This window comes from Neltuma alba, unplaced genomic scaffold (genome assembly GCF_004799145.2).
Source record: "Neltuma alba isolate B1F8T4 unplaced genomic scaffold, ASM479914v2 tig00010973_pilon, whole genome shotgun sequence".
NCBI lineage: Eukaryota > Viridiplantae > Streptophyta > Magnoliopsida > Fabales > Fabaceae > Neltuma > Neltuma alba.
This window is the reverse complement of record NW_021635735.1, coordinates 37,153-50,463: the sequence shown is the minus strand read 5'-3', so window position 1 is coordinate 50,463 and position 13,311 is coordinate 37,153. Positions and strand designations below refer to the sequence as shown.

The 13,311-nt window shown below is 32.3% G+C and overlaps 1 protein-coding gene and 1 long non-coding RNA gene across 2 annotated transcripts; both read left to right on the top strand.

Moving 5' to 3' along the window:
• The first annotated feature begins 7 nt into the window (after positions 1-7).
• Positions 8-1,043, top strand: LOC114760395 (uncharacterized). The gene is made up of 3 exons (XR_003742050.1): positions 8-266; positions 367-411; positions 629-1,043. It is a non-coding gene; the product is annotated as an uncharacterized LOC114760395 (long non-coding RNA).
• Positions 1,044-4,684: 3,641 nt separating this feature from the next.
• On the top strand, positions 4,685-8,310 carry LOC114760392 (glutamine synthetase cytosolic isozyme 2-like). Its single transcript, XM_028949646.1, has 11 exons — positions 4,685-4,882; positions 5,236-5,275; positions 5,395-5,498; positions 5,606-5,654; positions 5,773-5,879; positions 5,978-6,065; positions 6,895-7,023; positions 7,117-7,191; positions 7,276-7,367; positions 7,450-7,609; positions 7,983-8,310. The coding sequence occupies exons 1-11, from the start codon at positions 4,809-4,811 to the stop codon at positions 8,133-8,135; spliced, it is 1,071 nt and encodes a 356-aa protein (XP_028805479.1). The 5' UTR covers positions 4,685-4,808; the 3' UTR covers positions 8,136-8,310.
• Positions 8,311-13,311: the final 5,001 nt, after the last annotated feature.

Below are 13,311 nucleotides of genomic sequence, written 5' to 3'. Positions count from 1 at the left end.
GCATCTATTTTATAGATGGAAATATTTCCTTGCGAGTTTTGATAAAGTGTAACGATGCAGCGTGTTATGTTTGGGTGCTTTATGCGGTCAACTTTAGGGATGATCCTTTGCAACTAATATTTCCTCGAATCTATCATTGATTCAATGACTTCTGTCTGGGTAAATTGAACACATGCAAGAATATGAGGAAAGGTGCAGCTAAGTGGACTAGAAGGAGATCTTATCCATTGAGGAAGTATTGTGTCTATGAAATCCTATGCTGAAAGGTGAATTTTATAGGTCTAAAGAGAATTTGATCTTTATGATGGTAATTTTTTACTTACCTCGTGTTAGCTTGTTTTTGTGCTTTTTTCCGCAGGTGCTTAGGTGCTTAGCTTCTTCATGGGTTTCAGTACATGGTATTTCCTACAGGTGTTTCCTTGTCTGATGTACGTTTCAATTTCTATTTTCAGCTAATGCTTTTCCCCTGTCTACTAGAGGTCATTTAAGAAAACTCGTTTAGCCCAGTTGCTTCCTGCTGTGTAATTTCTTAAGAATCAATTCATATTGTTGTGGCCATTGTATAATACTTTCATGAAAATTATTCCGCCGAGATCATCATCTCATTTGGGTGTTGTGATTGGCTCAGGTCGTATGATGCCAGTTGTAAAGGAGGAACGTTGAGGGCTACATTGATACTTCTATTACCAATATTAAGCCGTTCCATGGACATGAAGACTGTTGAATAATTTATCTGGGATCACTTGAAAACCAAAACACGTCCAATTTTTGATCGTTTGGTGAAACAGTAAATGCATCAGTATTACATTTATTCGTTTATGGATGAGATAGATATTAGAGGAGCTTAAAAGTAGGTGAGAAAATTCATAGAGCAACACTGAAAAGCTTTTCTGGAAAGGCTATGGACCCTGTTTCACTTATGAATGTATTGTACCGGAATATTACATATTTTATATTATAGGTGAGCTTGGCTGCCAAGTTTGAACTTTGAATGAATATCTTCATTTCAACAATGGGTTGGATGAATATGATTGCATGGCAAATAAATTGCACATTTTTTCGCTCCTTCTGATTTCAGTGGCGGACTGGATAATATGGTCAATAATTTTCACTCCTCTCTCTCTCTCTCTCTCTCTGTGAAAATAGTTGGCTTTTTTTTTTTTTTTTTCACAAGAGGATTTTGCAGCCTCTAAGGATGACCTTACTATACAAGGAAGGGAATTTTGAACGAGCCACTAATCTTCTGGTCATTGTGCATCACTCTTACCAGTCAGGTTTTAAGCAAGTTATCAGAGGTATTTTTGATAAGTCTAGTTCTTTAATTCGTGTGATTTCCGCTATTCTTTGCTATTTTGAAAAGTATTCAAATCCTAGTTTTATTGGGGCTGGATGTCAAAGTTTGTGGTCCAACAACCTTAATAGCAAAGTTTTATGACATGTAAAAATGGAAAATTAGGCGTATTCAGTTTTTTCAGATTTCTTTGTTGATCTGGTGGGCAGCTTAAGAAGCCAAACCATAAATAAGTTACCTTGTTATAATTATGATCATGATTTCAGTCCACCGAAAAGATGCTTATCATATATTTCTTTTATTATAGTAGGAGAGTTTGAATCTCTTTTATATTTTTCTTCCCTCTTTTGAGAGTTAAGACTCACTCGCACTAAAAAAATTAATTCCAAATTTCAAAATATTAATATTTTTTATAAATAGTTTGTCTTTACTACATCAAAGATATACTTAATACTACCTCCGATCCTAATTATAAGAGCTAGTTGACTAATTTAAGAAGATTAAGAAAATAAGTTAAGTTAGTTATTTGTAATAAATAATTGTTGTTTTTCTTAAAATATTCTTAGTAATCAAGTGTATTGACTAAAACTACCATTATTAGAAGAATTATTTTTTAAAAAAAATACATAAATATAAGAGACAAAGTGGATTGGGGTCTTATATTTAGGATCAAATTAAAAGTCAAACAGAATCTTATATTAAGGATTAGAGGTATAGTAATTGTTATCAAAGATATTCAATTCCAAATTGATAACAACAACTTTATATTTTTATAAAAATAATGAATGACAACAACACGATAGAGAGCCAGCAATAGCGACAAACCCAATGCTCAGGCTTTCCGCCTTCAATCTGCAACTTCTTTTATCAAACCTATTTACCTCCTTTTTACTAACAGGATTAAGTATAGTGAAAATAGTTAATCCCTCATAATGTGATGAATTAAAATTTAAATATTTATTAGAAGATGTGTTCATATTTAGTGTCTGATATTGTTTAGATTGCCTATACATATTTAAAAAAAAAAAACCGTTTTTCTGTAAAACCAAAGAATGCGACAGAAAGAAAAGTTGATAATATGAAAAGCACTATAGTTACTTAAACATGACATTTCAGAAGTTTGGTTTCGGGGTTTCAGATATTGTTGCACAGTCTGCTTTCAAAAAAAAAACAAAACAAAACATAGAATACATACGTGGTGGATGCTATCATTGGAATAGGAAAGATAAGTTTTAAAAGTTTGGCTTTATGCAAAATTGACAAATACCCTGAACAGTGAAAGGCCTTCTTATATACTTTAAATATTCAATCAATTAATTAATAATTCAAAAAATGAGAGCATCCAAAGTTGGAATTATTTTTTAATTTAATATTTAAATTAAATTTGGTAACTTGGGTCTCCAACCAGAACTCGCCAAATAAAAAGAGGACTCACATGTTAAAGAGCAGGCATTTATATAATACTTGGACTTCGTATAAATTGCATGGGCTTTAGTATAATTACATATATTAATAAAATACTAAATATAAGAAAAGGAATAAAATATCTTGGATATTGATGATGCTGATACGGTGGATTATTGTGCAATTGGGTAATGACATTGAAATATAATGAAGTTGTGGGTGGGCCACCATTCACAAAATTAGTATTACTTGCAAAAGCAAGCTATAATATGTTGTGTCCTAATTTTCATATCTTAATTGCATTAACTCACTCCACAAATCCAATTTTACATTGCCTAATTCACCAAACTTTAATGCCTAATTCCTTTCTTTCCTTTAAATTTACTTCTTCATTAATATTAATTGATAATTAATTACTTAATAAATATATGGTTAGGGATCTATGCTTGTAATAGGTCCCCTAAATGCCTGCGGCTTCTTATCCAAGTGGGGCCCTTATCATCTCAAATGCATTTAGCTAAAATATACTACCTCCTGTCCTATTTATAAGACTCTGTTTGTAAATTATAAATGGGGTCTTATAATTAGGATCGGAAGTAGTATAATTTTATAAATTTTTTTACATATGTTTTATGACCCCAAAAACTGAAGCTTAGTTTATTTTAGATTTTAGTCCTTAGCTCTATATTCCTTCTATCCTAAAATGTGACTCATTCTTCAGTATAATTTATACTAGAAAATAGGTCTTATTTTTAGTATTGGAAGATTTTTTTTTTATCCTCCCATTTGTTATTTATGATTTCTTAAGTTGGTCTTTCATCATAAGATTCTCCGGGTACAAATTATAATTTCACTTCATTAAATAAGATATACGACTAATGGCATCGAGTCAAGTGATTAGGAATTTGATTCTTATTGAGTAACATCAAGAGTTTGAACTTTGACAATTAGAAAGATTACCCTCTAGACCTAACAACATTTGAATAGAAGGTATCATTTTTTTTCCAAGGATGAGAAGTTTTATTTTTTTTAAAAAAAATAAGATTTAGGCACACAATAATATATACTATTAATTTAGCAATTTTTTTAAATAAAAATCAGGTTGAATTTTATTGATTTCTAGATGTATTAAGGATTGTTTAATTATTCAAATGGTTTAATTTTTAATTGAAATTTTATTTAAATAAATTTATATTTAAAAATGTGAATATTTGTGGAGAACAAACACATAGATTTTTTTTCTTTTTGTGGTGATCATAATTGACTCGTTTATTATTCATCGTATTTTTTTTTACCTTCATTATTCATCGTATATGATCTATCAAAGCTTGAGATAAGCAATGCTGCTTTAGGGTTTCATGTGAGCAAGGTGGCAGAATTTATGAGGACGAACCCAATCTCATCTTTTCTACTTGGAAGCTCCTTTATTTCGGTGCCCTCCTATTTTATTGATTATTATGATCCATTTTAGAAACGTACACCGTACAAAAACTGCCAGATCTAAAGTTCCAAAATACATCAACATTATTATTATTATTATTATTATTATTATTATTATTATTATTATTATTATTATTATTATAATACAGATTTTAAATTATATACCCTTTAAGTATTCAAGAATAAATAACCCTTATTTTGGACTGAGTTGCCTAACGATGGGAACATGGAAAAGGTTGTTGAAATTTGAAAAGAGCACCAAAGTTTCATCTTGAAAGTATCTCTTACCTTTCTTAGCTTTCAGCAAAGTATTGTATAATATCATATCATGAAATGAAATCAACCAATCCCACTTCTCATTCATTACCTACCATTCATGATGCAGCCTTTAGTCCGTCATTTTTGGTACCAAGTTGTTTATTTCTTTTTGTTGTTTTATTCTTTAAAAAATAAATAACTGAAAGTGAATATTTGATTCCAAATTCTTTTAGTTTTCCAAGTTCAATTCATTTCAGAATCTTGCGTTGCGTGTCTGAATGCAGTCTTCACACCTATGACTATTCTATAAAAGGATCCTCATACCAAGCGAGAGAGGCCATAGCCTATCAAGACCATTAGCCTCCATCCTCTGCTCATATCTTACTGATTAGCCCTTCCTTCTTAGCAACTCATAATGTCTCTGCTCTCAGATCTTGTCAACCTCAACCTCTCTGATACAACCGAGAAGGTGATCGCAGAGTACATATGGTAAGTTTTCTTCTCAGGAATATCTGTTTTTAACATATTTCCTGAACATACTCAAAACTAGGGACAACAGGACTCTTCTCTGTTTTTGTTTTTGTTTTTGTTTCTGTTTTGGGTCTGTTCATCAAGACTGTGATGAATATGTTAGCCTTGGGTAAGGTTTTTATTCTGATTCGAGGATATCCTCGTATTCAGCATTTTCTAAATCCTCCTGTTAGTCCAATTGGTTCTTTTAGTCAATCAGGCTAATAAAATTGTACTAGACCACGTCTGATTGTTAAAACCATGTTCTGGGGTTACTCTGTTAACTGAGTTGACACATAAAAATTGATCCTTGATTATATATGAACAAACAGGATCGGTGGATCTGGCATGGACCTCAGAAGTAAAGCCAGGGTAAATGCGCTTTTTTTTTTTTTTTTCCCTTCCCTTCTCTTCTATGGATGATTAATACTGTGTGAACCACTACCAAAAGCCACTTGAACTTACCTCTTTTTAAAATCTGGACTTTACAGACTATTTCTAGCCCAGTGACTGACCCTGCAAAACTTCCCAAGTGGAACTACGATGGGTCAAGCACAGGGCAAGCTCCTGGAGAAGACAGTGAAGTCATCTTATAGTAATGTTCATATACTCATCCTCATGCTGTTCTATCAGTGCTTCCTTATTACTCCTACAGAAACTAATGACTATCGTCCCCTTTCTGTTTGATGTATTGTCTCAAAGTCCACAAGCAATCTTCAGGGATCCATTCAGGAGAGGCAAAAACATTCTTGTAAGCTTGTCTTAACTTTGAAGATATAACTAGTTTATGATTAGAGAAGCCATTCTCTCAGAGTTATCTTCCATAATTTTGGGTGTATACTCACTTCCGGTAAAAATCTATTTATTAGGTGATGTGTGATGCTTACACTCCAGCTGGAGAGCCCATTCCAACCAATAAGAGGCATAATGCTGCCAACACCTTCAGCCACCCTAAAGTTGCTGCAGAGGAACCATGGTACATATAGATATTCTGAATTTGAATATTTTATGAATAATCTCTATGCAACTCCACATTTTAGGCCTTCAAATATACTGAAATGCGTATGCAAACAGGTATGGCATAGAGCAGGAGTATACCCTGTTGCAGAAGGATACAAATTGGCCCCTTGGTTGGCCACTTGGTGGCTATCCTGGACCACAGGTGCAAAAACTTTTCCATGTCTGTTAGTGTATATTTGTGGCTTTTTTCAGTTATTTAATTTTTCTTGCCTTGTACATATGTCATCCGCAAAAGCTTCAAACAGTTCTATTATTGGTTATATGAATAGAAGGTCTTACAAGAAGCGTGTCAAAAAAAAAGAAGGTCTTGCAAGAAACATTGAATCCACCTCCCAACCAATTAGTGAATTGTCTTCTGCTGTTCAAAACCTGGGTTTTGGACGTTTCTATTGCTGTCCCACTGGTTACGCAATTGAGGGGCCATTTAATTATCTTCTTCGGGAAAATCAAAACAATTTTTTTCACATAATCAGATTAAGGCCCATCAATTCTATTAAAAACATTTCTAATGGTAATATGTAGCTTTTTCTGTTCAAAACTTATTAGGTTTTGGACATTTCTACTGCTGTCCCACTGGTTACGCAATTAAGTGGCCATTTGATTATCTTTTTTTGTTTTTTTGTTTTTTGGCCAAATGTCATTTGATTATCTTCTTCGAGAAAGCAAAAATGATATAAATATATATATATATATATTTTTCACAAGGTCTGCAACTCTCGGCATGCCAAAATTAAATTAAGGCTCATAAATTCTGTTAAAAGCATTTCCACTGGTAACATGTAGCTTTCTAAGTTGGTCGCACTGAACGCTTCTCTTTTAAGTCAATCAGAATTAAGCAAGATGAGATACAATGCATAGAAACTGTTTTGCTGAAATTGAAACAAAGGTTTTTCCAATGGTCAAACTTGGCTGGCGGGTTTCTGCATGAATGGTGGCTTGTATGAGTAAAACTCGAGTTGACATTTGAACAGGGCCCATACTACTGTGGGGTAGGTGCCGATAAAGCTTATGGGCGTGACATAGTAAACTCACACTACAAAGCCTGTCTTTATGCTGGCATTAATATCAGTGGCATCAATGGCGAAGTGATGCCTGGTCAGGTAAACATCATCACAAAGATTCTGTCTTTATCTTTATTACCCCATTAAAATCTCATCTTGTTTAAGATATAATGTTCTTTTGTGCTTATATAGTGGGAATTCCAAGTGGGTCCTGCCGTCGGCATCTCTGCCGGAGACGAGCTCTGGGTTGCTCGCTACATTCTGGAGGTAAATTTTAAAGCCAATCTCGTTAGCTCTCTTACATATGATTAAGATATAAATATTGATGAGGATGTGTTGGTTTGTTGGCAGAGGATCGCAGAGATTGCCGGGGTTGTGGTTTCGTTTGATCCCAAGCCTATTCAAGGAGACTGGAATGGAGCTGGGGCTCACACCAACTACAGGTACTGTCATAATCAATTGAGACTTGTTTTGGAGTTTAAGAATGTCTGGGTTGTGATAAGAATAGATGGATGATAATGACAGCACAAAGTCGATGAGAACTGAGGGAGGCTACGAGGTGATAAAGAAAGCCATTGAAAAGCTTGGTTTAAGGCACAAAGAGCACATAAGTGCTTACGGGGAAGGCAACGAGAGGCGTCTCACAGGGAAACACGAAACTGCAGACATTGACACATTCTCCTGGGTACGTCCAATTGTTTCCAAGATTGATTAGCATATATGGAATCTGACAAAATGAGTCGTACTCCTCCGGTCCTTATTATAAGACCCAATTTGACTTTTTATTTGGTCCTAATTATAAGACCAAATCCATTTTGTCTCTTGTATTTATGTATTTTTTTTCAAGATAATCCTTCTAATAATGATAGTTTTAGCCAATATACTTAATTAGCAAGGATATTTTAAAAATGACAACACTTATTTATTATAAATAACCAACTTAACTTACTTCTTTAATCTCCTCAAATAAGTCAATTGGGTCTTATAATTAGGACCGGAGGAGTATTACTTATGAACTATGTAGAATCTGAGAAATGAGATGTACTATTTATGAACAGGGGGTGGCGAACAGAGGAGCATCAGTGAGAGTAGGGAGAGACACAGAGAAAGAAGGGAAAGGATATTTTGAGGACAGAAGGCCAGCTTCTAACATGGATCCTTACGTTGTCACCTCCCTCGTCGCAGAGACCACTATCCTCTGGAAACCATGAACATCATCCTCAACATCACCACCATTAATCCTATCGCTCGTCTCTTTGGCTTTCATCTGCTTGAATTTCGTTACCATTTAAGATCTGAAGTGATATGCCCACTTCTGTCTGTGGAGTTTAATAATATTCAGAATAATACTCTCTTCCATTCCATCCAAATTTTTATGATTTCTTAGAATTGCCTTCAACCAAAATTAAAGTTACTATTTAAGTTAAACGTGGAAGAAACAATGATCCCTCTGAAAATGAGTCGTGTGAGTTTTTTTTTTTTTTTGGGGCCAAAAAGTCATGTAAATTTTAATAAATTTTGTGAAAAGTATTGTATTCATAAGTTCTTATAAACAAATGGAGCCAGTAGTACCAATAATAATAGGGAAAATTACTCGTATGTATTGAAGAAATAAATTCAGTACGGATAGAAAGAAAAATTCATTTTTATAAGTCATGTTATTTTTATATCAAATCTACAAAAATTTAATTTTATGTTTTATCTAAAAAAATTAAATTTCTTAAGAAGTAGCTTAGCCTGTCTGAGTTTTCAGGATTAGAAGAGTTATTTCCAATTAAGCATGATACTATTTTTCGACCCAAAAAAAATGAGCATAAGAACACGGTTTTCTATGTTCGGCTGACCTTGTCTTATTCCATCTAGTTTTTATAATAAATTTAAATAATTAAATGGCGCTATTGTTAAAAAAAATTAAATTAATTTTTATATAATAAATAATTAGTTAAAATTAATTATAACAAATGAAACACGTGTTTAAATTAAAGAAACGCATCATGATTACGTGGCAAGGCGCGCAATCATGTTCTCACTAACTTGAGTCCAATAACTGGAAATTTGAAATTATATGCATAAATTGAGAGCAAAATCTAATTATAATTTATTAAAATGTCATTATATTATTTTTTAATGAAATATGTTAGTTATTTTTTAAGTAAGTATTTAGGCTCTACCTATCATTATTTAATATATTTTTTAATCAAGGCTGAAATAATTGAAACAATAATGAACATTTCAATATAATTATAATATTTTAATCTTCATGTGAAAATTTACTTTCGAGGTAAATTAATTGGAGCTTGTTTATTTTTTGGAAAATGAAAACACCCCTGATTAGTCAAATTTCATTTCCTAAGTTTTGAGCTGAATAATACTTCATTTTATTTCAAAAACAAAGGGAAAGCTACAATCACCAATATCCTGTGATACCTGTGAAATAGCATAACAAACAAAGCCAATTTCAATTGAAAAGGTACAATCGAAAACAACTAATCATCTTGCAGCGGTCCCTTTCTTGCCAGAAATTGTTAAACTCTTTGCAAAACTAGCAACAGAGAAGATGCTGGTTGAGTTAGACATTCTGATGAAACCATTCTTCTCAAAACAACAGTTGCAATATGATCAGAAGCTTCATTCCCCGCACGAGCAGTCAAGGATAATGAACAACCATGCAAAGAGTTCCAAAACATCACACCCTGATACAAAATATCTCTACTATCCCATTCACAACCTTTAACTTCCTTATTCTTCACTTTACTATGAAGTTCATGACAATCTATTTCTGTCACCACTTTATCTGTATTAACAAAATCTGCACATTTAAAACCTTCTATCAATGCTAAACGTTCATCAACCAATCTCATAAAAATTGCAATAGCATCACGGGGATCTTTTCTACCTCCACCCTGCAGCTTATTTATAGCTACCTTATAACCCATTTTTACTGAGTAACCACCATCCCTACTGTGTACCCACGTCAATTTATTAACCGGTTGAGTCACTGGCAATCTAATTCTACTAATATAGCACTTCTCTTCCTCATTCAAGCACCCTTCCACCCTTTCAACATTTCACACTTCATCTATGATCAAATCTTTAACAACCAAACTTGCCAGTGTCCTCAGACAATTACCTTCAATATAGGGAATCCACCTATTAGAGAAAACTTTACCCCCTCCTATCTTCCAACACAGACTATCTCTAAGTAATTCCCTCCCTTCCAAAATAGTTGACCAGCCCCTAGTGATTATTATGAGTCACTTGTAGTAATTCATTCTCACATATCAATAAATCCATTAAATTGATAATTTTTTTAAAATTTATCTTTATTAACTTTTTTCTCTTGCGCCATTTACAAATTATTCTCACATCTCTCTTCCCTTTCTCCTTTTTGTAAAAAAAAATTAAATAAAAGTAAAATTAAAAAGTAATACCCTATAACTGACTTATATTTATGATTAAAATTTTTTCCTATAAATAACTTATAAATTTATAATAAGAATTGGAGTGGTATATAAAAAGAATACTCCATGCAAAAGTGTTTAAATAGTAGTTGAGCTGAGCTATGAACTTATACTCATAGGAGTAATCCATAATTAACATAATTTACCATTTGAAGTTGAGTCTAGCGAAGGGATTAATTTCTCGCAACATATAGAATGAAGGTTTAAATTCATACCGGGAAAGGTGTCATATTTAGTGTCTCATAATACATTGAACAATATTATATTCAATAGAAGGAGATCCGTGCCTAATTATAAAAAAAAACCTAATCAACATGATTTAAATGTAATAAACATTTTTAAATTGACGAACTGCATTCGTATATGCGTTGCAGGCTGGTCAAAAAAAAAAAGTCGTATATGCGTTGCAGCACATATTTTAAAAAATAAAAAAGGTGTGTACATGATTGTATGAAGATTTGACTGGGAAATTGGGCGTCAATTGGGAATTATTAATGCGACTAAGGCTTGGTTTGGTTGGAGGGTTGTTGAGGGGAGGGGAGGGGATAAGTGTGTTTGGTTGGGAAAAATAGAGGGGAGGGGAGGGAAGAATTTTGTCTTTTAGTGCTCCCCTCCCCTCCCCATGCTCCCCTCCAAATTTGGGGTTTTTTGGAGGGGAGAGAAATATTATGTCTAATATTAACCAAACTACCCATACTAATTTTTTAATATTCCAAGTTTGTCCATCTTATTAAAAATCTTTTTTCACTTCTTTCTCTTTTTAGCCACTAATAATATTTGATAATAATAATATAATTATATAATTATATAATATATACATATCATATGTATTAATATATACATATCATAACATGTGGTGTATTATAATTATATATTATATCGTGTGTGTATTAAAAAAATAAATTAATCTAAATATAGAGATAAGGGTATATTTGTCAATTTATAATTACCTCTCCTCCCCTCCCCTTATGAACCAAATAAGAAATCTCCCCTCCCTTTCCCTCCCCTCCAACCAAACAAAACCATGACCTCCCTTCCCCTCCCCTCCCCTCCCTTACATTGAACCAAACAAAGCAATCAGCACGTTTGTACAGCGACGCGGGAAGGTTGGTAAAAATGGAAAAAAGAAAATTACAATTAGTCCCACTCAAAGAAATTAAATATAAAAAAATCTCTTAAAATCATGAAATTATTCTGAAATCCCAAGACACCTTATTATAATAAATTTTATTTTTTTAATTACCAAATTATTTTTTTTAAAGTTTGTATCGACAACTAAAAAAAACAGTAGTTGACAATTTAGGGTGTAAGGATTGACAACTATCGCGGCAAGTATTGACAACACATTTTCTTAGTATATCACAAGATTAGTTCTTAATACCTGCCGCGATAGTTGTTAATCCTTGCACCCTAAGTTGTCAATCACCGTTCTTTCAGTTATCAATACAAACTTTAAAAAAGGATAATTTAGTAATTAAACAAATAAAATTTATCGTAATAAGATCCCTTAGGACTTTAGAATAATTTCATTATTTTAAGTGACTTTTTGTATTTAATTCCCTTGAGTGATTTTGTGATGTGCTAAGAAAATGTATTGTCAATACCTGCCGCGATAGTTGTCCATCCTTGCACTCTAAGTTGTCAACCATTGCTCTTTTAGTTGTCAATACAAACTTCCAAAAAAGAAGAAGGGTAATTTGGTAATTAAAAAAATAAAATTTATTATAATAAAGTTTCTTTGAATTTCAGAATACTTTCATGATTTTAAGATTTTTTTTGTATTTAATTCTCTTGGATGGAACCTCATTGTAATTTTTTCCAAAAAAAACACAGGAAGGATTACTATTCACTTAGATAAAATGGAAAGATTAAAAATAAACGGATTATACTACAAATTTGTTTTGAAAGTTTTTATTTAGGAGTATTAGGTAATTAAATATTTTTTTATGTAAATTTGCTACATCATTAGCCTTTACCATTAAAACTATTAACGACCCAATATCACTATTTTAATTACTAATGTTAATTTCTTAATGATATAGAGTAATATTTCTATGATTAAAACTTTGAGTGGCCAATGATCCTGAGCGAAAATTTAAAAAATAAATTTACACTTTATGCCGAAATGAAACAACACAAACAATAATACAGCAAAAACAATTTTTTCTTTTTTTGGGGGGTTGTTAGAAGTAAATGAGATGTCACTTCTTCTTTTTTCCTTCCCAAATAAACCAAATAAAACGAGGCCATGAGCATGCTGCGCTAGGGTTTCTCTATCTTGTGACGCGGCCGGAACTTATCTATCTCTGTATTTTTTTCTAATAAAAAAAATTATATAAAGTGAAGAAAATTATACAATTAGGAGAGAGGCATTATAGAATTTGAAAAATGAGAAATTAATAAAACATTAGTTTTGTAAAAAGATTCACGAGGGGGGAAAAAAATTAAAGCAGTATCTAAAACCTAATACTTTATAGGAGCTGTATAGCCAACTTAATGAAATTTAAAAAATTAGATATTGAAAGTGTCCCTTCAAATTATTTGCTTTAAAATCTAATACTTTAATTTAAAAAAATTATTAAGAAAAGACAAATTGGATGGATCTTAAATTGAAAGCCAACGTAACTTGCTCTTATATTTAAGATATTATATAATACTCCCTCTGATCTTAAATATAAAACCCATTTTACACTATAAAATGGGTTTTATATTTAGGACCGGAGGAATATCATATTAGGAAATGAAACCAATCCAGCCTCTTATTTGTCACTCACCATTCATAATGCAACATTTAACCCGTCATTAGGTCGTATTTCTTTTTGTTATAGTCTCGTAATTGTTGGGGATAATATGAGAATGGAACCAGCCACAAAATCTGACGAATTGAAATCATTGTAAACAAAAAAAAAAAAAAGTCAAACAAATG